General features: G+C 35.3%; 2 protein-coding genes and 1 pseudogene across 5 annotated transcripts; 1 reads left to right on the top strand and 2 right to left on the bottom strand.

The window, feature by feature from the left end:
* Positions 1-357: 357 nt before the first annotated feature.
* On the bottom strand, positions 358-5,457 carry LOC148204085 (uncharacterized; annotated as a pseudogene).
* A 582-nt stretch (positions 5,458-6,039) lies between these two features.
* On the bottom strand, positions 6,040-7,051 carry LOC124847180 (protein ZW2-like). Its single transcript, XM_047324605.2, has one exon. It carries the CDS (start codon positions 6,832-6,834, stop codon positions 6,148-6,150), a length of 687 nt encoding a protein of 228 aa, XP_047180561.1. The 5' UTR covers positions 6,835-7,051; the 3' UTR covers positions 6,040-6,147.
* A 2,000-nt stretch (positions 7,052-9,051) lies between these two features.
* LOC124847179 (sucrose transport protein SUC4-like) lies at positions 9,052-26,861 on the top strand. Of its 4 annotated transcripts, none has more exons than XM_088106976.1 (6): positions 9,052-9,788; positions 18,893-19,632; positions 20,060-20,123; positions 20,208-20,251; positions 25,737-25,896; positions 26,226-26,861. In XM_088106976.1, exons 1-5 carry the CDS (start codon positions 9,287-9,289, stop codon positions 25,893-25,895), a joined length of 1,509 nt encoding a protein of 502 aa, XP_087963102.1. In that variant the 5' UTR covers positions 9,052-9,286; the 3' UTR covers position 25,896; positions 26,226-26,861. The 4 variants fall into 4 exon arrangements, 3 of the variants coding, with proteins under 3 accessions (XP_087963102.1, XP_087963101.1, XP_087963103.1); XR_015784386.1 differs by having other exon boundaries at positions 9,053-9,788; positions 25,737-25,960; XM_088106977.1 differs by lacking the exon at positions 9,052-9,788 and adding exons at positions 14,983-15,983; positions 16,074-16,265 and having other exon boundaries at positions 25,737-26,781.

Here is a 26,861-nt window from a genome sequence, read left to right as displayed (position 1 = left end):
TATGAATGCACCTTCACAACAATTAATCACTTCCGTTTGAATGAAATTTCTCTCAATTTTCTTCTCTTTGTGATTTTTGTTTGCTAAAAGTTTGGTAGTGTAATGTGGGGTTATTATGGTGTGTTTGGTTGGAGATAACAAAGCTTCATTGTGGTGCAAAAGGGTGTAGTGGTGGGAAAGCTTCATCTCAATGGTGGTGGTTGAAGGTTCACTGAATATATAAGTCTAAGAGTGTAACAGATGTGAATATGAGTTGCTTCTTAAACGGATGTCAAGATATCCACATCCATTGCATTTAGTGGAAGTGTGAGTGTCACTCAAATTGAAATTGAAATGTACGATTCATGTTTAATGGTATTACATGTTAGATTCTTCCAACCCCATAACGAGATTCAGATACTTTCTCATTCCTTCTTATGCTTCGGGCGTCGGAGTTGAAGCCAAAGTGTCGGAATATCCTTCCAGTGGCTGTGATATTACTAAATCAGGATATCTCGGAGGCAAACCAGTCGGAGTATGACCTTTCCACTTAGATTCCTCTTCTGAAGAACCAACGGTGAAGTGGTCGATGTCGGAGCCTCAACTGGGGGAACGCAAAGCAAAATTCGAAACTGGAGCAAGAACTAGTTGGTTTGACGGCGATTTAGGACTGCTTCTTGAACAAATCGGAGGAGCCAACTGCGTCGGCGAAGGCGAAGGAGAATGAGAAGGATAAACGTTGGATCGGGGACTGAGAATTCCGGCGAGGCCGTGAACGGCGAAGTAGTGGTCGTAATAGAGGCTGGGGAAAGCAACGTCGAAGCTGCCGACAACGATGGCAGAGGTATTGCAGAGCGTAAGTTGGAGAAGGCGCTGAGGGAGGAGCGTTGGAAGCGTGTAACCATTAGGGAGGAGGTGGAGGTGGGCGAGAGAGGCGACGTGCAAATCGAGCGTGTCGGTGTAAGTGGAGGCAGTTCGAGTCATGTCGAGAGCGAAGAGGGATGCGTATGTGGGAGTGAAGAAGATGAAGGTGCGCGAGGTGGCGTTGTTGTCATTCTAGTGAGAGAGAATGTCCATTTGAAGATCAGAGATGACGATTACGTTGCAGAGGCCGTAGCCTCTAGCCTTGCACCAACCGGGGGTGAGGGGCTTGGGGCTGAGTGAAACAGAAAGGAGATTAGGGTTTTAAAAGTTAAAAAATAAAATACGTAAAAATAAAAGTAAACAGGATAAGTTTGGAATTTAAGAAATATTGGGGAGGTGTTGGAAGAAGATAGGGTGGTGGAGGGAGTACCTCTCTTCGCCTTGTACCTTCAACCCTTTCACCTTACACCTTCAAAATTATACAGAATGCCAAATTCACCTCAATTTAAAATATTTTTAATTTTATAAAAACGATAAAATTTAGTCATGGTCATGGTCAAAGATTCTATTTAAAACAAAAATAGTTCTCTCTCAATTATTCTTTAAGTTGATATTTCTCTTTCTCTCCTTTAGATCTTATTCTTCTCCTTCCATCCTCTATTTGCTCTGCTTTGCCTCTTTCAGGAACACAGTGTTTTTCGTCTTTCTCTTTCGTTGCTCTTGTTTAGTCCATTCTCGTTGTCCAAAAGGTTGGTGCATTGATTTATTATATTTGTTTTCAATGTTATAATATATTGTAGATATAAAAAAAGATCATAGAGGTATGATTTAGGCGACTAGAAGTTGAGTAGAAAATGTTAATGAGAAGTTTGAGGGTGTTGCTCCCTCCACCACCACACCTTTCTCCCTCCACCTCCCCAATTTTTTTTAATTCCAATTATATCCTCAAATTAAATTTTTTTACTTATACTATTTTAATTTATTTCAAACCTAGTTCTCCTACTTTACTCCCTGCACTCAATCTTTCCATCTCTCAATTCCGTTTAACAATTTGTCTTTAGTTTTACTCTACAACTCCATTTGTCTTCTTCGTTTCACTTCTCCTCCTCTGTTTCTTTCTTCTTCATTTTCCTTACATTCTTAAAATACATTAAAAATATATTCAAAAATAATAAATCAAAACATTTAAATTAAATTATTAAAATATTTCTAAAATAAAGAATAAACTAATAAAACAAACCTTAAAATTAAAAACGTAGGTGACATCCTTCAACGCATGTCAACATCCGTTTAACAAGACAAAAGTACATCAATCTTGAGCGTTCGGTATTAATCTGAAATTCTTAAGTTTGGATCTTAAATGGTCGGTTTTGATGTATTTGATATAATAAGCGTTCGGTTTTGAGTTGGTAGTCTCAACTGGTGATTCTAAGTGTTCGGTCTTAAATTGATAGGCTTCAATCTTGAGCTTTCAGTCTTCGTGAAATAGTGATCGTAGGCTTCGTCTTTCAATTGATATTCTCAGAAAGTGCTATTTAGCGTTCGGTCTTGGTTCTGTATTAGAAATTATAAGCGTTCGAATTTATTGAGGTATTCTCAGATTTAGCTTGTGAGCGTTCAGTCTTAATTTCGATTCTTAGGTTTGAATCTTAAATCGTCCTGTGTTGATGTATTAGTGATTGTAGGTGTTCGCCCTTAAATTGAAATCTTAGGTTTGAATCTTAATCGTTCGGTCATGGTGAACTAGTGATTATAAGTGTTCGTCCTAAATTGGTATTCTCAGGAAGTGATCTTGAGCGTTCGGTTGTAATTTGATAGTCTTAAGTTTGAATCTTGAGCGTTCGGTATTATTATGTGATTAGTGATTGATAGCGTTCGACCTGGATCAGGTATTCTGAGGTTTAGATTGTAAACGTTCGGCCTTGGTGTATCAGTGATTTTTAGCGTTCGATCTTGATCCGATAGTCTCAGGCTTCAATCTAATGTGTTCAGTCATATTATGTGTTAGTGAACGTTCGGTCGTGTTATTGTTTGCAGTTAGTGATCGTCCATAGTGAGCGTCCAATCTTGGTGATGTTTTCTGGTTGGTGATCGTTCATATGGAACGGTCGTTCTTGATGACGTTTGTAGTGCATGTCTTAGGCAGCGTTCGGTCTTCATGATGTTTAATCTTTGAGCGCTCGTCCAAACAGTGATGAATTCAGTATGATGTTCAATGGTTTAGCGTTCGGCCTAAGTACTTAATCTCATGACGTTCGGCCGAATAGTGTGCAATTTAATATGGTACTCGGTTTTAGCATTCGGCCTGATAGTATAGGGTATGATAGCGTCCGTCCAACAGTGTTGACATCCGTATTTTCCTTAAACGGATGTTGACATCCGTTTTTTCCTTAAACGGATGTTGACATCCGTTGAAGGATGTCACCTCTGTTTAAAGGTTACATTTTTTATTTTAGGGTTTTATTTGAAGGTTTATTCGAATACGCATCTTGAGGAAGTAACACATGCACTGCACCACTCCACACATTGCACTACGAGAGCGACACTGCACCACGAGAGGGAGACTGCTTGATAATTCTTTCCACCACCATCAACCTTTACCACTTTTGGTATCTCATCGACAAAAGAAAGAGAGAAATAAATATAATGTTAAAATAAAAGAAAAATATTTTACTCATATACGAACGACTGAAATAAGTTATTAGTGGAATAGGTTGTGAATGAGTAAAATTAAAAAATAATCCTAAAAAAAAAATTTACTTAGGGGCAAAATAATAAATGGAAGGTGGAGGGAGAAAGGTGTGATGGTGGAGGGAGCAACACCCGAAGTTTGATTGCTTATCTAGGCTGAATCGGGTTTGGAATTGAGTAGAGACTGAATCGGATGTCGAAAAGCGATTCAGCCCATTCGCATTTCTAAGACTGATGCAACTATTTTTTTCATTTTATTTTAATAATTTAATGTTATCTAAATTTTTTGTTTATATTTTTTGCAATTTTAAATTTTTATCTGTAATTAATTATTTTTGTTTTCAATTATTTAATGTTTTACTTGTTTTATAGTTTTTTATTTTTTATAATTTGAAGATATTTTGTTAGTTTTTAATGAATTATTAGGTTTTTACAATTATATAAAATTTTCAATTAATTAAATTTGTTTTGAATTAAAATTAATTGTTTGTAATTATTTAATAGACACATATTTATGAATAAGATTTTATCATTTGATAGACATATATTTATATTAATTAATTATTTATTTATATTTTGATTACGTTTTATTTTCATTTATTTTATGTTTTTTTTATAGTTTGTTAATTTTTATTTTAATTTAATTGTTTTATTTTAAATAATTAATTAGTTATATTAATATTTGAATTAGTTATTTTTCATTTGTATTAAATAATTTAGTTTGTAAATATTTAATATAAATTATAATTTTTTTGAACTATATACAATTTATAGTTTTTATTTGTAATAATATATTAATGAATTAATTAAATTGATTAAATTTTATTGTTTTCAATTATTTAATATTTTATTTGTTTTCTTGTTTTTTAAATTTTGATAATTTTAAGATATTTTGTTACTTTTTTTAATTAAATATTACTAACTTATAATTATTAAAATATTTTAATCGATTAAATTCTTTTGAATTAAAATTAATTGTTTGTAATTATTTAAAAAAATTGAAATTTTTATAATTTTATAGAATTGAATGTTTGATTTGTTTTGTAGCTTTTTAAGCTTTTATAATTTGAAGATATTTTGTTAAAATTTTCAATGAAATATGATGAATTTATAATTATATAAAAATTTGAATTAATTGAATTTAATTTGAAATAAATATTTTCGTTTATAATTATTTAAAATTTGTATAGTTTTTTTAAAATTTAAGTATTTTTTGTTTGTAGTAATATATTATTTATTTTTATAATGACGTAATTATATTAATGAAATAGTTAATTTGATTTGAATTAAACAAAAATTGTTTTCAATGATTTAATATTTTTTAATAGTGCAATCTTATTTTACTTTAAGTTACTATGATTTTTTAATAATATAATTATATTTAATAATCGTATAATTATTTAAATTGATTAGTTTTTGGGTAATGTTGTTAATAAGAAAATTTAGGATAAATATGGTTTATAATCGAGGTGGATCTTTATATTAGGGAAAGAGTTCATCATACATGTGTAAGAAGGAGATCTGTTTTTGACTTTCTCAATGTAAACTTGTTTATATTGTAGTTACATTATGATGATTATTTTTTTAAAAGTTAACAAAATATTTATAGGTATTACTTGAGTTTTAGTTATATCAATAAATATTGTTTGTTCAGTAGAATTTAACCTAATAGCATTAAGATGTTGCACCAACATTTCTACTAAATCGTGGTTTTAACTTGAAATAACCAATTTAATAACACTCTTCATTGGTGTATATGTACTAGATTGGATATTGGATTTATATTTTCATATTTTCACCTTTGTATTCTATTATCGATAACATTTATTTGATATTTTGACAAACCCTATTAAAGTATAACAAAAACACAGACAATTACCTTCTGTGTGTATCTGAGGATAGTATTGAGATGGACAATAACATGTTTATTTGTATATTTGATAAGGTCTTGTCTCGATATAAGCAAAATATGATATTGTGTTCCGTATTATACTCAACAAACGTGATCATGTCACGCGATGCAGATATTTCATTAAAAATACAAATGATCAATTATTGGAGAATTTTAATAGAAAATTGGGTGGTGCTAATATCAATGCCCATCCTATTACTGTCAATGGACTTCACGATCCAGTCAAGGAGGAAACACGAGAAATTCAGCATCAGTAAATGGGCTTGGCTAAAAGGCTTTTTTCTTTTTTTGTGGTTCTGGAGTTTACTTGACCATGCTGGGTTAAGTGGAACTTAACTTTGAATATAATAACTTAATAAATAATTAACACTGACACCTCCTATTTTCAGAACTATAAATGAGAAATAACGAAAATAACATAGCTTCTTATTGTTTAACAAAATCAGATAGAATTCTACAATAGAAAAACATTGTTGTGTTCTTTTAAATATAGTCAAGCGACCATTATTATTATTATTTTTTATCGTTGTAGACTGAAGCTGAACGGTGATAAGGAAAACAGTTATTGACTTATTGGTAGTAATGAAATTCGCGGTTTCTTTAGAAGCCAAAAAAACGCGCGAATAGGAAATAGGACGCGTGCCAAGAATAGCGCGTGGTCCGGTATAGATTTTCGATGAATACACGCTGACAAAGACATGTCAACGTGACGGTCCAACCTCGTCTAGGTGCAAACCGTTCTTCCTCACGCGCATCTGAAAGCGCATCGTCGCCGCCAGTAACTGCACTGTCTGCGGCGGGATTAAGATCTCCACCACCTTCCTCATCGTCGACGCGCGAAGCGCGTCGCCTTTCTCGAAAACCTTCTTAAGCGCTTCCTTGAGTTCCTGAACCGCCGCTTGCTGCTCCGTTTTCTCGCCGTCAACCACTCTGACGAGCACCAGCATGCGCGGACTTGCCATGCTCTCTTGAACGGAAGCCATAGCCTCGGAAACCTCTCTCTCAGCTCGCTTGGTCTCGTCCCCGACTCGCTCCATTTTCTCCCTCTGCTCCGCCGTTAAGCCCGTGACATGGCCGTTGGCGAGACGGAGAATGAGCGAGGGCTTGTAGTCCCCAATCCAGAGCAGCGACCTCTCGTAGGCGGAAAGCCAGGGCGGGGAAAAGAGAAGGAAAACGTCGCCGTTGGCCACGTTCGATTTCTCTTCCAAAAATTGCTGGTAATGACACATAACTTGCTCGATCAGCATCCTCTGTTCTGCGTCGTTATCATTGGGCGTGACGCTCAGAAGCTGCTGAAGGAAATTTTCGTGCCGCGCAAGCCACTCCTCGTAGAACGCCTCGAACGATTTCTGAACATTCTCCTCGGGCATGCTCGCGAACATTGACATTGTGAAGTAGTGGTAGCAGCAGTGTAAGTGGTTGCGAGAGTGATGGTTTATTGGTTAGCGATTTCAGGAATGTGCGCAATTTATTATCGTCTCGTTTTTGTAATTTTATTTTTTAATTAGGGACAAAATTTTCTTAACTGGTAAGGTTGGTTTTAGGGATTTGAAAATGTGGTATTCTGTAGTGTGTTGTCGTCTTGTTGATTTGTTTATTATTTTTTTAATGGAGAATAAATTTTCTTAGCAGGTAAGGACTTTGGTGTTGTTTTTCCGCGTATTAGAAGAGTGAGAGTGGTGGCACTGCATGAGCATGGTTGCGCCATGGCGGTGGAAGTCATGGAGTCTCCGTCGATTGCATGCCACGTCGTTGGTTGAGCCACCGTTACTTTTGAAGCAACCAAAAGACACCAAGAACGACACCTTCGTTCCACCCATCATAACAATTGCAATTAATTGTTATTTTTTATTAATTGGTTTAAGAGATAATAAAGTAATTTATCAGCACAAATTAGGATTAAGATTAGTTTTTTACTATAATTATCTTCTAGTAACTTATGTGGTTGTTTTGTTTGTCTACAACGCAATTTTGGGCTTGAAGTCTGGCCCAAACGGGCCCAAGGAAAAAATTAGCTGTCCAATTATCAAAGAGCATAAGATTCTGAGTTTTTTTTTTCCTTTAAATTTTTGAAGGATATATAAAGTAAATGCTTACGTGTATTAGTCCTGAATGGTTTACGAGAATCTGGGTGCCATGAGGCGGTGCTTCTTCCGTTAAGTAACATTTCCGCATAGTTATCGGGAACTTTCTTGTTATACGGGGTCACAAATGGGAATGGGATAAAACAAATTAATGCATTTTTATTAATTATAAATACAATTTGAGAATATGATAAACTCTATTCAATAAAAATAATCCAATTAAGATATTAATAATGTTTATTGATTAATATCTACTCTGTCCATAATGATAATAATATTTTAGAAAAGTTTCAAAAATGGTTTTTGCAAAACAAATCTAAAGATATACTTTCAAAATTTTAAAATAACTTAATTATGAAAAAATGGTTAATTAATTTTTTTATAATAAGATAAATGAATTGGTTTATGAATTTTTGGGGATGCGTAGCACAATGCTTCCTGTGACAGCCAAGGTTGGGCTGTCATGGCAGTGTTCATTAGCAATCTGACTGCCGAGTCCAGATTTGGCAATTTGACAAGTTGTGAGATGCCATAACATAATGCAATGGCAAGAAAACCGTACTCCACTTCGTTTGAATAGAGGAATTTAGAAAAAAAAAATGAATAGATAAATTTCAGTTGATTTAGAACTAAAGTTATAGTTGTTTTTTTCCCATATATTTGGAAATAAAAGTAAGTAAATTTATAAGTAAATTCATAACTATTTTTTTAATATATGAGTGATTTGAGTAATATTAAAAAAAAAATATAATAGATATAAAATTAAGAGTATTTTTTTTTTCACGAGCTAAAAATTGATTTTTAAAAATAAATAAGTATGTGCGGTGTGATTAGTTATTATTCTCGTTTAAGAATTTGTACTACATGATTAAGACCTTATAGAAAAACAACTTTAAAAAGTAATACGTAGAAATGTCATAATGACAAATGATAAAACAAAGTTAATAAAAACTCATTTCATCTACACAAATCTTGTAGTTTGGAGTAAGATGAGATTATACTACATTCTTACTAATATGTCCACACTCCAAAATTTTTTTAATTTATATATCCGTCCCTCCGAATACATTCGTAGGAGCATTATTCTCACTGCATTATCCCTTCTTCACAGCCACTGGTCACTATTTTTCTGATTATATAACACCATTACACACTGTAATTTAAGCTGCTGGCCACTTGTTTCATTGAACGATAAAGTTGTCATTTCACATTCCTGAAAAAGTGAGAGAAAACTATATATTATTACACCATTATTATAAAATCATGATTCCGTACAATTAAATTAAAAAATCAATTAAATTTAAATTAAACGATAACTTGAAACGTAAAAGTAAAAAAAAGTGTGAATAGAAAAAAGAGAAATTCTCTTTATTAAATTAATTATTAGTAAGCATTAATAGAATTTTTTTTCAAAAAAGAAAAAGTAAAAAGTAAAAAGTAAAAAAGAAGAGTATCTAATAAACCTAAAAATTTTAGGTGTCTCAGATAATATTACTCTGTGTAAATAGGTGGTGGGATGAGGGTATGTTTGCAATAAACATTCCCATTGACACGGTCACACATTGTCTGTCCGAAGAGCAGTGTCTCGACAGAATGAAGTGTGCTACAATGCCCTTCTCCAGCGGATGCGCCACTCTTCTCTCTTTCTCTCTCTTTTCCTGGTCTTGCGCTATGCCCTGAGGAAACGGTCGCACCGAGATTGCGAACAAGCTAGAGATGGGGACGGAAGGGTCACGGAATTTGGAATTCGTACACAATGGCGAATCAAGAAACTCAGCAGCGCCGTCCCCGTCAACAACGCCGGTCCAAGGATCGACCGGTGGTCCCGGCTAGGGTTCCGTTGAGGCTGTTGCTGCGGGTAGCGTCGGTTGCCGGAGGCATTCAGTTTGGGTGGGCATTGCAGCTCTCTCTTCTGACGCCGTACGTGCAGCAGCTGGGGATCCCGCACGTGTGGGCCAGCATCATATGGTTGTGTGGGCCGCTCTCTGGGCTGCTGGTGCAGCCCCTGGTGGGCCACTTGAGCGACCGCTGCACCAGCCGGTTCGGCCGCCGGAGACCGTTTATCTTGGGCGGAGCATTGGCGATCATCATTGCTGTTCTGATCATCGGTCACTCCGCGGACATCGGGTGGTGGTTCGGCGACACGCCCAAACATCGCCCCTGGGCTGTGGGCGTTTTCGTTTTCGGGTTTTGGATTTTGGACGTGGCTAACAACGTCACTCAGGGCCCTTGTAGAGCCTTGCTTGGTGATCTCACTGGTATATCTTTCTTCCCTATGAATTTCCAATCGTTAAGGACCAAGTCAAAGCCCTAAATTTGCACTTTCCTCCTTAAATATGAATTACATGTTCGTTTTTTATTCTCGTATTGTACTTTTTTTTCTTGATTCTTCCACAAAGGCATGCTATCATCATATATTCAGTTTGGCTCCAACATATTTGTTGCTTAGATTGGTTATTATTACTGTAACCTGCCAAGGAAATACTTTAAAAACTACTAAATTGATGAGCTAACTATTAGGTAATGTTGATGTCCCAATTTTCAACATATTAGATCGTGTGACAAAGTAGTGCATGAAAAGTTGATGTTCAATTTGGAAAACTTATGTGCGTTTGGTACAGAACTGCAGCTCCGTAATTTTTATTTGATACACAAACTGAGGCCGTGTAGCTTGTCCAGGCTATTCAAGGGTTTGCTTCTCTCCAAATTGATAGTTAGAGACAAAATTGCCCCGACTGTCTTACATTGGTTTCTGTCAAGGAAACTATAAGTCACTTATTATTGTTTTGGATAGAAAAGTCTCCCTAGGGTTAGAGTGGCTTTTTCTCATGGTATTCGAATTGTCAGCATGGGTTATTTCCGATGTATAACTACAACGTGCTTTCCATGCTTTAATCAGGAAAGTAAATACGGTTTTCTTAGATGGGAACTGAAATTATTGATTATGCTGCATTGCATGTACTCGTGATTTTGGTTTCTTAATGTTCACTTTTTTCAGAGGCCATTTTGGTTGAAGTCCTTGTGCTATCTGTTTCTTTTTTCAAGACCCTGTGATTCTGAAGATCTTTAAATAACTGGATAATTTGAAGATTTATGTCAGGGGAAGCCAAGGTTATCAAACTCGAAAGTTTATGTAAATTTGTGAGAGTCGAGTCGTAAACTCAACTTGTAAACTCGTAAGAGTTTACTTCAGATGAAAAAAATATTATATAAATAATATCTTAATTCAAATAAGTCTACCAAATTATATAACTTTAAATAAATAAAATTTATAGATATATTGTTCATAAAAATAAATATTGTAAAACATAAATACTTGGATTATTGTCATTAATTTTGACACATTTCATTAAGTAGGTGAGGCGATAGAGAGGCGCGATAGATAGTGACAATCAGGTCATGAAACCCTAAACTCCAAACGACCTTGTTTTTTTTCAATTTTCCCCCCTTTCAAGCTCGCATAATCGTTCCAAACTCGCGATTCTACATGATCCTACCGATGTCACAGTCGATTTTACCGAGTTTACACAGAAAAAAGTTTACTTCCGAGTTAACTCGGAAGCCATGTCTAGGAACGTAAACTCGTACGAGTTAACTCGGAAGCCATGTCTAGGAACGTAAACTCGTACGAGTTAACTCGAGAGTTTGATAACCACGGGGGAAGCTATTATAATTTATTGTATTTGTACATTGAATTTTTTGAATGAAAATTGAACGGAAGATTCCGAATAGCAAAGATTATTTGTTTACCCTAGAGACCAGATAGCAGAGAGAAATAGAAAGAGAGTTCATTCTAGTGTTTTTGTTAGCTTCTTTAGCTTAAACAGGAATAGTTAATCTATATAAATGGAGAGAGACAATAGTATTTAGGTTTATTTTCCATTACTCCACTTTGCAGGGAGGTTGGTTCAAAGGATTGGAGGGAATGGGAGAGACTTTAATAGAGGGCATGATAAGGGAGGAAAAGAAGGTCCTTTTGTTTGGTTAACAAGAGTAGAGATGGAAAAATATACATAATAAACTGTTCTACCAATGTAAATATTAATGGAAGGGATGAGAGTTGAAATAATATTTTATGGTAATTTAGCCAATTGATAGGAAGAACCTTGGAATTTGGGAGAACCACACCAGAAAAGTTAGTTTGTTGTAGTTGGAGAATGTGGGGCTTTATAAACCCGCACTAGAATTCCATACTTCCAGTGAGAGGCTCCGTTCCTGTATTTCACAATTATGTGACTCTCCTACTGCTGCAAATCTATGCCACAAAACCAATAAACCCTTGTTCTTATATAAATAGTAACTAACTAACTAACTCAAATCCCCTTTCTTCTTGATAGAACCTGTTTATTCACGCCAACACAATCTACATATTAAATCACTTTCCTTACCGTCCAAATTTCCCAATATTAGAGGCTTGTTAAAAATAGGAAGAGGGATTGTGGCCCTTCATTTTTTCCTTCCAAACTTTTAACCCAAATGAGGTCAAAAAAAGCATTTTTCATTTTCCTCCAACCAAAAGACTCTTCGCATTTTTTTTAATTCAATTAGTATGAGATTTTTTTTTCTTTTTCTCAAGGAAAGGGGAGGGAAAATGACAAGAAACTTGAGAGAATTGCATCTGATAAGCTAGGCATTATAATTGGAAAGTCCATTTCTCCTTCAAAAGTTTACTAAAGGGCTCCACTATAATAAATTTTAATTACAATAAGTATTTTCACTATTACTACTAGCTTACTTAAGTACACAATGCCACTCTTGACAAACCCTCCTAATCACCCATGAGATTAAAGCACCAAGTATTCTCTGACACTAAGTTGTTTTGGCTTTCATGAGTATTTGTAGTTGTCACTTTTGACTGCAAACAAGAGAGGTTTGATAATGATTATAGGAATGTAAAGAGTATATACAAATTCTTATCCATAGAAGGTCAAATTAATTTAAGTTCTTTTAGCGCTTTAGTTGAATTAGCAAATTCTATTGAGTGTATTATTACATTAAGATATCTTATTTTATCCTTTATTACTTCAAAACATAGTCTTATTTGTTGTCATCAAAGAACAAAGTGTAATGATAGTTTAACAGAACCCCACACTATAATTTCTTACCTTCCAAATGGATTTTAATAGAAAAAGTGTATAGATAATTTATTTCATGAACATTTACTACCATCTTAGTAATTTTATTAGGGATGACAATGTGGGCTGACAAACCCTTCATTTAGCCTGCAAAAAGTAGGCGGGACGGACTGACTCACATAAGAATTGTGGGGTACTTTTGTTGGCTTACCCTGCATAATAATTGGCCCGTGGCCCTGTCTGTAGATCAACTTGCTTAAACAAAATCTTGAAACAAAAACTACATACAAATGTTGTAACAATAATCTTGGTTTATTGTTTCTTATCTTTGTTGCACTTTATGAGTTTACAATTGACTAAAAAATTAAAACAAGCTAAATAAACACAAGATTAACAACTACATCAAATAAATATGTCAAAGTTAAATATTTCATGAACAAGGAAACATAAACAGAAACTATTGCCCAAGCTACTAAAAACCTATAGTAATTAACCATCATTTTGTCTTGACTTCAAAAGCATCACTGTTGTTTTTCCATATAACATTGGATAAAGCCTTGGAAGAGCTTCCATTTTCTACTCTTTCATAATTGTAATCTTCCCATTATCATCTGCATACATTTGAACAATGAGAAATGATGAAGTTAAAAAATAAATAATACAATATAAATAAGATCAGTTAAAGATATTTTATTACGCTCATAAAATTTGTGCTTCCAAATTGAAGTACAAATAATTGCTTCCACATTTTCAGGCAAGAGATGATCCGTACACTTGTTAAGGATTTGAGAACCAATGCTAATGCAAGCAAGAGAGTTGGCTTAGGGACTCAAGCGTGAAGTTAAGGAATAATGAAACAAAAGAAAAGAAAAGAGGACTAACTCACTTAGGATTAAAATACAGTGGAACTTTTGTTGCGGGTTATGCAGGCTAGCCTGCTCCATCTCGTTGTTGGCCTGCATGGTTGCAGGTTATGTCGAGTGGGCCTCAGTGGACTAGTGGGTTAAAATACTCAACCCTTCCTGCATTGTCATCCTTAAATTTTATGTCTAAAATTTATTCTTAGGTTAATGAATTGTAATTATGTTCTCCTTGTAAAGGTTATTAAGAGTATGTATGACTTATAGGACACTATTGGTGTTGGAGCTCCTGATCTTGGGAGTCCAACTTCTGCTTTTCTTCTTTATTGTAGTAGTTATTGTTCGTTTTGGGGTTGCTTGAAGTGCACCCATTTCCTTTAATTATTGGGGTTGCATGAAGTGCACCCAACTTGTGGTTCTATCATTTCTAACCCTAGCCACTATGATCCATCGGGGTCACTGATGGAGTTGTCGCCGGAGCTGTCATTATTGATGTTGTTGGAGCTTTCTATCTTACTATTCTATATTATCTAGGAGGGGAGTTAAGGAATCCTTACTAAATATGTTTTTAGTTCCTAAACTTTGATATGAAATTGAAATTTGTCTTTGTCCCAAACTTTGATACAGTATGGTTCCAAAAATGAATAAATATAATCCACCTAAGCCAATTTGTTAAAATTTTTTAACGTGTCAAAAAGGCTGTCATTTAAGTTGTTTACAGATTTGACACGTTCCAGCTCCAATGCTAGTCTAAAATGTCGTTTAACATGTAAAAGAAATTTAACATCGTTGGGATAAGAGAATTATATCCATTCATTTTTAAAGTTTGAGGATCAAAATGTATCAAAGTTTGGAACAATGATTAATTCCAATTTTGTCCAAGTTTTAGGACTACAAACATATTTAACCTATTTAATTTAGTATGACAACTTAAGATTTTGAAAATCTTTGCAAAACTCCTTCATCCTCTTCAATTGAAGAAGGAATGCTTGCGCCACATGCTGAAATTGAACGTCTAAAATCTCTCATGAAGTCTATTAGTAAGTCACCTTCTAGTACTTGCTCTCTAACCATGATTGGTAAGAGCTTCACTTCCTCTTTCAATGTTTCTAAAACTACATGTAAGGACTCTTGAGTTGTAGACTCTAATGCAACAGACCATATGACCCTTCATTCATCTCTTTTAACATCATATGTTTCTCTTCCTAGTAATCTGCATTACTGTTGCCAGTGGGACATGTATCCTAGTAGCTTGACATGGCAATATATCTCTTTTGCCATTCCACAATCTTAAAGATGTCCTTTATATTCCAAAACTTTCTAATAAACTTATTTTTGCTTAAAAACTTAATGATGACATTGTTCTATAACCTTTCCCATTCAATGTGTTTTTCAGGATCTTGCAATGGGGATGACAATTGGAATGGTTAAGGAATAGGGAGAGTTGTATTGCTTTAACAACTTGAAAACTAAGGATAGTATTAGTATACCAACGGGTACCTCTTGCCTCCACTCTTGTACTACTTTTAAGTCCTCTCAAATTTGGCTTCTCCACCGTCTTCTAGGACATCCATCTGTTTCTCTATCATCTAGACTCTTCTTTCTTTCAGATTTCTCCTTTGAAGTTTATTATTTCAAGGAAAATCTTAGGAACAAATGTAGAGATTTTTGCAATCTCTTCAATTTAGGAGCCATCCAGAATTTTAGAAGCCAGAGGCAGTTTGAGTAGGTATTTTTTTTCTCTCTTACAGTTTTTTGAGGGATTTGGGGGAAGCGAAAGGAGATGCTCTAAGGGAATGGCTGAAATGTTAACATTGTTTATGTCTTATAAAGAGTATTTTGATCATATTCCTAACAAATGTGTGACATCTTAACACATTCGTCCATTTGTAGGATAGAGAAGCGATATTGGAGCGTGAAGTTTGCAAGAGTGATTGCACACAACCTAACATCGAGACTAAGTAGGGCCTACTGTGATGTTTATTTTAGAGTTGGAAGATTTAAGATGGAGTTAATGGAGAAAAGAATATTTTAGAGAGAATATCTAAATGAAAAGGGCTTTGTTATATTTAGTTGAAAAGATTCTTAATACATTGAGTGGGATCTATTTCCTTGGTGAAGATTAAATGGGGTGTAGCGTCCAAGGTACACGAAGATGCATTTCCTCAATACAAAAGTATACTATTTCTTGAGTACATTAATTAACGGTTAAGAAGTGGATTTTAAACCTAACTCAACCCCACAAAATTAGCTTATAAGGTGAGGTTTGCACCCACTTATATATTATAAATTGGCCTTATCTCTAGTCTATGTGAGACTTCCAACACACCCTCCTCACAGCTAGGTATATACATCTCGAGCGTGAGACTAGACATTCATGGATGGTCGATAACAACCTGATAGCGGGTGGAACAACATGCCCAACAAACAACACTAAGATAGGTTCTAACCTGACTCTGATACCATGTTAAGAAGTGAACTTTACGCTTAACTCAACCCCACAAAACCGGCTTGTAAGGTGAGGTTTGCACCCACTTATATATTATGACCTTATCTCTAAGACTTCCAACATTAACCATGGTTGCTATTTCACTGAACACCCTAACAGTAGGTAGAAACTGACATAGCTGATGATTTGATGGAGAGTTCATTAGAAAGTCATCAAAGGTGATAAGCCTTTTGGAGGACATCATTGGAATGCTGTTGGAAATCTGTTGGGAGTCACCGGCAGTTGCAGGTCACAGGAAAATGTTGCTAGAAGTGTTTGATGGTGGAGAAGAAGGCCAGTGGAAAAAGGAAGGTGAAAGAATCTCTTGCTAATATTCAAATATCACATACATACATCCATTCTCGAACTCCATAAGCTGGACTGTTCTATCATTTATTTGGTTCCTCCTTTCTAAATCTACTTGATGTATCGTGTAAGAAGCAAAAGGTTGATGTGTATTATATGATAAAATTTTCTTTTGTAAATATTTTGCAAATCTTCTGGGAAGTTTCTATTCGTTTCCTGTCTCTGATCTTAAAGTATTCCCGCTGAAGAAAAACTCCATAAGCTGGACTGTTCTATCATTTATTTGGTTCCTCCTTTCTAAATCTACTTGATGTATCGTGTAAGAAGCAAAAGGTTGATGTGTATTATATGATAAAATTTTCTTTTGTAAATATTTTGCAAATCTTCTGGGAAGTTTCTATTCGTTTCCTGTCTCTGATCTTAAAGTATTCCCGCTGAAGAAAAACTACTATATCACTTAAAATCTGAAATCAAATTATCAGCATCTGACAATGGTGAATACATGGAAACACAAATATTGTACCAGATATTTTGCAGGAAATTTGTTTTCTTCTATCTCTACCAAATTTGATAAGTTTTGATACAGTATACAAAAGAAGGAAAAAATAAGGTAGTTAGTACAGTTGTAATTACGTAACTGTAACAGACTATTATAAATAGTCTTATTAGGAGGTGAGCAGTTGTAATCACATAACTGTAACAGACTATTATAAATAGTCTTATTAGGAGGTGAGCAGGAAGTTTTTTTGGGGTTTTTGGAGGAGAAGGGGAACTAGGAGAGTTAGGGTCCTCTCAAAAGAACTTTGTTTTCTGCTATACTTTGTTGTTGTGTTCCTACCACATTGGTAGGACCGTTCTGTTCCGAATAAAACATTCAAGAATCTGTCTTGGTATTTTCTTTCTGGGTGTTCTATCAAATGGTATTTAGAGCTTCTTTCTTGGTCCTGTGGTAGCTGTGTGGGGGCATGGTGAATACAAGAATGGAAACAAGATTGGATGGGCTGGAAAAGATAGTGCAAGAATTGGTTCAAGATCATGACAGAGCAGAAAAGGAACATCATGAGAGGTTCCAGCGGCTGTAAAATTTTGTTAGCCGACTTACGGTGGTGGAGAAGATGTCGAGTGGGCCAACGTGTGGGTCGAATCAGAATATGGGTACTCCTCTAAAGTCTGTTGAACAAAAATAAGACTGACAACTGAATGCTGGATCAGGTGGCGCAAATTAGATATTCCTATCTTTGGGGGAGATGATGTGTTTGGCTGGACCAACCGGTTGGAATGATACTTTCATCTCCAAGAAGTATCTGAAATGGAAAGAATGCAGACTGTGATGATAGCTTTGGAGGGGAAGGCCTTGCAATCCCACTTGGGAATCATTCAAATTGGCAGTGGTTCGTGGCTTCCAGTCCAACATGTTGAAGAATCCTTTCGAGGTGGTTATTGCCTTAACTCAGACTGGTTCGGTTGGGGATTATGTTGAAAATTTTGAATAGTATGCAGGGCTGATAAAGGGGATTGATCAAGATTATCTTATTGGGATATTCTTGAATGGATTAAGGGATGATATTATGGCAAAAGTGATGCTGTATGATCCCTCAACTGTGGCATAATTAATGATGAAGGCTCAAATGATGGAGGAAAACCAAATTCTGTCTATAAAGGGAAGGGGCCAGTGGAGAATAAAGTTGGGTCGGGTTTCAAAATCAACTGGATAACTAGAAGTTTCTCCAATGATGTGGGAAATTCTATTGTCGCAAGTAATCATAATAGAGGGAAAGGGGGGACCCAGACATAACAAGTAGCATCATTAGTCACCAGGGAGGGTAGCCAACCACGTCTACCTAACCCTTGTCTCCTCCACTTACCGAAGACTATATTCTGTAAGTATATCCAGAACAACTGCTAGATACTAGAAAGACCACTCAAGGTGGCTTAGAAGTTCTTGTCAAATGGAAACATCTTCTAGATATTGAGAATGGTTGGGAATCTATTGCCTGCATTCATAAAGAATTTCTAGAATTTCACCTTGAGGTCAAGGTGAATCTTCATGGAGGGGTATTGATAAGTTTGATACAGTTTACAAAAGAAGAAAAAAAGAAAGTAGTTAGTACAGTTGTAATTACGAAACTGTAACAGACTATTATAAATAGTCTTATTAGGAGGTGAGCAGGAAATTTTTTTGGGGCTTTTGGAGGAAAAGGGGAACTAGGAGAGTTAGGGCCCTCTCGAAAGACCTTTGTTTTCTGCTATACTTTGTTAATAAAACATTCAAGAATCTGTCTTGGTATTTTCTGTAACTCTGGGTGTTCTATCAAAATTGCTAATGTTTATTTCTACACGGATGATTATCTGCTTGATATGTACTTCTGAATAGAGTTCTCACTTAAATTAAAAGGACATGTTTTTATCTTTTTATTTTGATTACATCTTGCCTGAATGGTTTCTGCAAATGTGGCCTTCAATGTCTGAATAAAACCCCTTAACCTCCACCTCAAAAAAGAACGAAAAATATACAGCAAGAGTATATCTTATCTATATTTTAATTTATTTTAAATTTAAAATATTAGTGATAAAACAAGAAAACAATACGTTGACTGCTTCTATATTTTGTTTATGTATCTTTGAAATGTTAGGCAAGGATCACCGAAGGACACGTGTTGCAAATGCTTATTTCTCCCTGTTTATGGCTATTGGTAATATTCTTGGATATGCAGCTGGATCATACAGTGGTTGGTACAAGGTCTTTGCTTTCACCATGACCCCTGCATGCAATATTAGTTGTGCAAATCTCAAGTCTGCTTTCTATCTTGATATTGGTTTCATCGCTGTCACCACTTATATAAGCATCATGGCAGCTCATGAAGTACCTCTGAGTTCTAGTGGGGCACAACCTGTTGAAGCAGCAGCAGGGGAATCGGGTGCTGCTGGAGAAGCTTTTCTGTGGGAGCTATTCGGGACAGTCAGATATTTTTCAACCCCAGTATGGACAATACTGTCCGCTACTGCCTTAACTTGGATTGGGTGGTTTCCATTTCTCCTTTTTGATACTGATTGGATGGGCCGAGAGATTTATGGTGGTGAACCAAATGAAGGCCCTAATTATGATACTGGAGTTAGAATGGGGGCAATGGGCTTATTGCTTAATTCAGTTGTTCTTGGAATAACGTCTGTACTCATGGAGAGGTTATGCAGGAAGCGGGGGGCTGGGTTTGTGTGGGGAATCTCAAATATCTTGATGGCTGTCTGCTTTATTGCAATGCTTATTGTAACCTATCTGGCAAATAGAATTGGCTATATAGGCAAAGAACTACCACCAACTGGCATTGTGATTGCTGCATTGACAATCTTTACCGTTCTTGGGTTTCCACTTGCAGTAAGTTGCTCTATTTCCTGCTAAAAGCATTTTGTTTGTTCTTTTTTCTACCAATATTGAAGGCACCCTTTCTGTCTCCCTTGTTCCTTAAAACAAAAACTCAAATTCTGTCTTTTTGCATGGTTTCAGTGACTCATCATATAAAGTATCTTAATTCATTTGATTTTGTCTGCATGATCTCTTTAGCTCAAACTGGCTTCTGTTCTCCTATGTACCTTAACATAAACAGTACTATTATGTCTCCTAGAGTGTCTTGACTCAAGCTTGGCAGCAGTTTTACCACAAACTGGCATTTTCTATCTCGAGAATCAAGACATGTCAAAATTTAAAATTTGGACATTACCCCATTAATTGTGCATGATTTTGCCAATATATTATTTGAGAGTTCTGTGTAAGTTAATCTGGCTTCATGGATCAATTATTTCAGATCACTTACAGCGTTCCATATGCCTTAATTTCCACACATATTCAGTCATTGGGGCTTGGCCAAGGTGAGCAGGGTTGATAGCTCATTCTTTCTTGTGAGTATATTATTGTATTTTATGGCTACTTATATTAACTGTTAGTATTTCCAGGATTGTCAATGGGGGTCCTAAATCTTGCAATAGTGTTCCCACAGGTATTACTTTTTGAATTATCCCCTATTTCTTGTTTCTTTTGTTGGATGGGGTGAGGTGGGAGGTTGAGAACCAAAGGAAGTTCTTTGCAATTGCTTGTTTGGCATTCCCAGTAGATTTTGTGAAGAAGAATCTTTCTACTTAAAATGTAACTCAACTTCACAAAATTAATTTGTAAAGTGAAATTTGCATTCATATGTATCCTATAATTTGGCTATATCTTTAGTCAATGTGAGATTTCCAACAAAAAAGAAATCAAACTAACAATCAACAAAGAGAAATTAAGAAATGTGGTTGAATTTGTAAATCAGTTTACCATTATAGAGTATTATTATAAAAGTCAGTGAACCTCTGTTGCAGAACACATGGTTATAAAGACAGAGGAGCACTACATTATATTACAGTTATTCATTTGAACAAACTACAGCTGTCAGCTGTTTACTTCTAACTAATAACTGACAACTGTTCCATGTGTTTAGTCTTTGGATGTAAAACATGATTGTGCATTGAATTTCCAGCACTGAGTGATCATATTAAATAATCAGAGTGCCACAAGGAATTGCTTGCTAAGTGAGTCGAGTTTGAATCCATAATAGAGCAGTAGTAGCAGAAGCAAGGCTCGTGTATAGCTTTTGTGCTTGACCAGCTGAACCAGTTAGTTTTCTTGACAATCAAGAATGCCGTACCATAAGTTGATCTTCTATCATCAGGAGATGTAGTCCAATCAGCATCTGTTTTGAGAGTTTAGAACCAGAAATCATAGGAGAAAAAATGGAATTTGTTCTAGCATATTTGTCTTGGCTAGCAGATCCTTTATATAATATGTTTGTGTCAAGAGTGCCATTGGGCTGTGGGTGTACTTCAGTAAAATGATCCAAGGCCCCTACTGTTTGAGTGAAAAAACAGAGTTTATGAATAAGATGTTTAATCAAGAAAGTATAGTTTCTAGTTAATCATATAATTAATTTTAGGACCTCTAACGGACTCGGAAGAAATTTGCCAAATGATTGTTAGAGTTGACAAAACACCAAATTTGAAGCAATATGCAAGGAAGTTTAATTCTCCGAGCGACTGCTTGAAGAAAATAGTTTACACGAGGTCGAATCCATGATTCAATACTCTCCTATTACATTGGCTGGGAACAACATTTTGTTTCTTTCCTAGGAAGTTAAGTTATTTCCAATAAGAATGTAGTATTGGGAAGTAGATACCTTTTTAGTTAGAGAACCTATTGAATTCTCATCCAAATGTCTCACAACTCAATAGATAGTAAGGTATTATTGCCTGCAGATATACCTGTCATTTGAAATTACTTAGATACTCTTAATTATATCTAAAAGGTTGGTCTAATTTAATGTATGATTCAATTTTTTTTAGTATAAATGCATTTGCCAAATCAGTTATTTTTAATGTAAACATGTTTCAATTCTTTTATTGTTGTTTAAAAATTTGTATTGTAAAAAATATAGATGAATACTTGCAAATATTCATTAATAATTGTGGTTACTCACTTAACGCTTACTCGTGTGGGTATGGGTTGGGTACATGAAGAATTTCCATCCAACGATGTGGGTGATGACTGTTACTAGTCGTTTTTGTCTTGTCCTATTACCATTCCTACTTGGAGCTCCTTTTATACATTTCAATATACGAATGAGAGAATTCCAATGCCCTTCACAAGGACAGTTAAGAAATTTATTCACAATCTGTGAAGAAGTTGTTTCCTCCCAAATATTCATCACATCTGTCCTTTGAAAAAAGGCAATACTTATCTTTGACTTGTGCTACATCTATCCCCAAGAAGTGATGGTGTCCACCAAGATCTATTGAAGTCACAAAGACCGTGAGCTTTTCTCTAATACGCAGCCATAAGCAACAGCAACAACATCATTCTTTCCTTTTTATTAAAAAAAATGCAGCCATAAGACCTTAAAGGTGGCAAAGGCAAATGATACATATGAAGAATTGGAAAACACCATAAAGGCACTGAATATTAGTGGTGCGAAGAATTTGTGCTTATTTCCAAACTCATTCACTAGTCACTTGAGCACGAAAAATCTACTTAAAAATGGGTGAAATGGTGAATTTTAGAATGCTACATAACTACAGATCAATCTTGTTCCAACAAAAATTATCAGCCTCCAGGATAGAATCAATTTCCACAGTTAGGTGATCAACATTGTCTCGACCCTTAGCTGAAGCTTGATGTCAGAAATCCAAGTGTCATAGTTGGTTCCATCCAGCTTGTCGAAAAAGGGACTGGGAAGGGTACATTTGGAGAAAATAGGAGGATAAACCTTGGGAGTTGGGAGTGGTAGAAGACACCACCATGGGTGACGACCTAAAATATGGAAACAACCTGTAATAATAAGAAAAAAGAAAGTTAGAGCCCCTATAATGGGCCAAGAAAGTACCGAACAAGGTAGAGCACAGTGGGAAACATTGATAAGAGTTGGAAAGAGTGGTAGACAGTGGGCACAAGAACCCAAGGCCAAAACATGTCAAAGCTAAAAAAAAGAGTATGAAAGCACAACTCGGGAAACTAAAGAGACGATGTTTTTGTCTATATAGGATTGAGTCACGAACACAAAATAATCCTTCTTGTGACATATGGTTGAGGCAAGAAGCATACCCCGCCTTAAGTTGGGATGAATGTAAGTTTTTTCTTATAGGAAAGAGGAAAAGCTATATACACTAAATACATTAATATTTATGAAAAAATTGTAGGCAGTAAGCAAGAATTATGGAATTACTTTTCCCTTCTGTTCCGTCTTTTTATCTCCTCAGTATTGAGTCTTCCCTTTGTTCCTTTTTTAACAACAGCAACAACTTTTACTTTTATCTCAAACCTTGAGTTGCATCAGTTGCCTTATAATTCGTGCGAGTGAGGAAAGCTGATATATCCTTCACTGTAGTAAGAAACATACATATGTCATTGATGTTGGACTCCGTGAAGAAAACGTCTGATTCTCCTTGGCCTTTTCAAGGATGTGAGAAAGACACCCCTTTCCCTTGAGATAGGTTAGAACAAGATGGGACCATTTGAGAAAGTTTTCCTATGAAGCTCTAAAGTCTTAGAGTTCAGTCTTTTTATGAAAAACTGAAATCTTATTCTGTTGATTTTGGATCAGACATCATGGAAATACGAATTAACAACCTACTGTCTAATGAGTGATTTTACATAGAGAAAATTGCAGTGAAGGTTATTATGATGAAACTGTAGCAATTAAGATTGCACACTCCTGAAGAATGGCAATGGATGGCAATGAAGGTCGTAAGTGGTAAAATAGAGACCTGGACACCAGGAAAAAACCTAGAGCTATGATACCATGTGAAAATTTGTGTAGGAAGTAAGCAATGATTATGGAATTACTTTTCTTGATATCAGATAGAAATAATACGTGGGTGTTTAACGAAAAATGAAGTCCTAAGAAAAGGAAATAAACCTCTTCAAACAAAGGAAATAAATCTCCTGAAATAAAGACACTCTAAATCGGGAGCAAAGCTACCAAATAAACTCCTAATCCAAATCCTTTAATTTTAGGGATTTCTTACAAACAAATCTGTAGTTATTATTCAATCAATCTATGCTTATTGTGCAGTAAACGCGAAATATTTACACCCATATTTCAACAATATTTAAATGAAGAAATATGATAATCCTAATTAGTGGTCCACATCACATGGTTTTCCTTGGGCCAAACTCATCTCCATGGGATCAACTTGTAAGGTGGGAGTTTCCTAAATCCTTATAAGTTATTGGTAATCGCTATCTATTGAAAACGTGAAAATTGAGATTTTTTCCAATATGTCCATTATAACCTGCACTATTGAGCTTGATAGGTAGACGATATGGTAGATAACCCAACTTTAAAAACTAGTTCATGAGGTGAGGCCCATGCGAGTTACTCCCTCTACTTATATACATTATGACTATATTACTAGTCAATGGTGGTATCATTAACTCCAAAAAATTGCTCCGATAGATAGTGGATCCACCGAGATGAGGTAGGGTTGTTTCTTGTTAACCTTTAAATACCATGTTGAGAAGAGAGAAAGCAAGACACAAGATTAAGAAAATAATTGCCTAATTACTATAACTGTATAAATCCTAGAATTGCTTAATTACCATAATTAAAATATCTTCAATATCTAATAGTCTATAAAACTATATCGAGTTAAATCTCACAAGTGGTCCTGAGTCACAGTACCCTCACAATTTCTCATCACTTGATAAAATGAGATTTGTAAATGAATAATCAATTAATTGATGTTGATACATGTATTCGGATACCATTAATAGCAACGGGCAGTACAATTATAGTCTGATCCCGTACGGTGAACTTCCTTAACTATACATAATTTATAGTACTCTCCCAAGGTATTTTGCTGAGTAAAACTAAGAGGGCAGTAATTTTCGTGCTGGGGCCATCAATTGAGATGTCTTTTGACTAAGAATAACAATTTTTGGCATGGGAACTGAGAAAAGTTTAGAGAGTTGAGACATTCCTGATACAAGTGTCAAGATATGTCTGATACATGGGTCCTTTTTAAAGGTTTCCATGTATGTTTTAACTTTTAATTTGGTCAACTTATTCCCACCTTTCATCTGCACAGTGTAAGACAATTAAAAGCTGTCCATTATTACTAGAGTACAATAAGAAATATAATTCAAATAGGCACAAAAATAAACCATCTGTATAAAACAATAGAAATAATCTCCAATTCCTTGGCATATCTCTGGAGAAGATTTCATTAAATAAATCATGACCTGAGCACTCAAGGTTGGTCCTTGGAGATTTGTTTCACACCAAAACATTCTCGAGTAACGACTGAGATTATGAGCATTTTGTTACAGAGAGGTAGATTTGTGAATAGAAAATTTATAAGAGCTTAATAAAGCTTTGCCTCACTCCTGACAAAGCCTTTAAAATTAGTTCAAAGAAATTTGGATTGAAGGACACAACATCCGCTGAGAATTTCAAATTGCCTACACTATAGGATATATGCATCAATTAAATGCACTATATGTGACTGACATTATGGTCTATGTCATTTCTTCAGGCTCCACTTTGGTTTTTTTCATTCATTATGAGCCTGAATTATTGCCTCTGTAAAACTAATTCAGGCTGCTGAAGAAAGTACTTGAAATACTCATCTCAATTAATTCACTTTTCCTTGATCCATCATGTTCTGAATTACGTATTGCTTGAGACAGGCAATGAGATTTACCCAGAGTCGCACTGCTAATTTGTACAATCATGCAGGTTTAATGAAAATTTGCTTTGTACTTTTGCCCTCTTCCCAGATTGACAGATTTCAAGCATGCCAGTAGACCTAGATTATAGAATTATTTTCAAATAAGAAAATTCATGAAATTATTTTACAGTTGTAAGTTTACGGAGATTTATCTCTTGCAAAATAAAACTTTGTGGTGAAGGATCCTATTTGAGCTGCTAAGTTTATGTATATGAATGTTTGGATTAGATGGTGGTGTCCCTGGGAAGTGGACCGTGGGATCAGCTATTTGGTGGAGGAAACTCTCCGGCCTTTGCCGTGGCAGCTGTTGCAGCCCTTCTCAGTGGATTAATAAGTATCTTGGCTATTCCCCGACCTGGCGGTCGAAAGTCTACAAGTCAAGTATGAGGTATCATGTTCTTTCTACATTTGACACGGATTTCTTTTCAAAGAGGGATGAGGAAAATGGACAGGTAGCAATAATGTGTAAATAGTTATGTTTTACTTCTGTTTGATTGTAGTCTTTTTATTGAGCCTTCTATTGATTGAGATATCTCCGTCCCAATCATTTTGTAATACGAATAATTGATTACATGGATGTGTTTTTATTTTATTCATCATTTTTTATGGCCGATGAGCTAAGTTCTAGTGCTATTATTTTCTGATGTTTTGGAAGCTTTTGACTTTCTCTGTCTCTCTTTTGTCATTCTGACGAGTGAGTGGCCTTGTTCTAAACAGTGAGAATGTTCTGCTTTGTTAACCACGAGGGACCCTCTACTGGCCGTGAGAAAGGGTGATTTTTCTTGATGTATAAGGAACAATGTAAAAGAAGAAATTCTTATAGCACTACTTTTCCAAACATCCTCTTGCAACTCATATAATCATAAAAGCTGCCATCAAATACTGATTAGAAGATTATCTGCAATCAGTGGAGAATTTCTTCATTGTAGATCATCACCACCTGTGTAGATGTTGCTTTTAAAGGCTAATGCGGTGGGAAGTAGTTGGGGCATCTTCTGTAGGTTCTAAGATTTCTCGTGGGCAACATCTTTACAACCAAGATGAGTTGCTGCTGTTTGAGAATTATTCCATACGAAAAATTCTTTTATTTTGGGGAGTGTGCGTGATGCTTCAAGCATGATGTATTGGAATTTTAAGATTTTTGTGTAATTTGTTTGTGTTAGTTAGATAAATGTGCTTTTTGGCCAACAGTGAATATGTTAATTGTGCTGATGGAGACCTTGATTAAGACACGGTTTTAATGCCCCATTTTTCTTTTGGGTTTGATTTATAATGGTCATTTAATGTGTACATTTAATTTATCTTACTTCTTTTGAACATGGAATAAATTCTTGTTTTTAATACACTTCACTA

Source organism: Vigna umbellata, chromosome 2 (genome assembly GCF_029865625.1).
Source record: "Vigna umbellata cultivar VRB3 chromosome 2, Vumbellata_1.0, whole genome shotgun sequence".
Lineage (NCBI taxonomy): Eukaryota > Viridiplantae > Streptophyta > Magnoliopsida > Fabales > Fabaceae > Vigna > Vigna umbellata.
This window is presented reverse-complemented; position numbering and strand designations above follow the sequence as displayed.

Excerpts from the sequence above, each read along its gene's own strand:
- LOC124847179 (XM_088106976.1), top strand. The coding sequence starts at position 9,287 with ATGGCGAATCAAGAAACTCAGCAGCGCCGTCCCCGTCAACAACGCCGG. Across the intron at positions 20,124-20,207 it reads GTCATTGGGGCTTGGCCAAG|GATTGTCAATGGGGGTCCTA; the intron begins GTGAGCAGGGTT and ends TAGTATTTCCAG. Across the intron at positions 20,252-25,736 it reads TTGCAATAGTGTTCCCACAG|ATGGTGGTGTCCCTGGGAAG; the intron begins GTATTACTTTTT and ends TGTTTGGATTAG.
- LOC124847180 (XM_047324605.2), bottom strand. The coding sequence starts at position 6,834 with ATGTCAATGTTCGCGAGCATGCCCGAGGAGAATGTTCAGAAATCGTTC.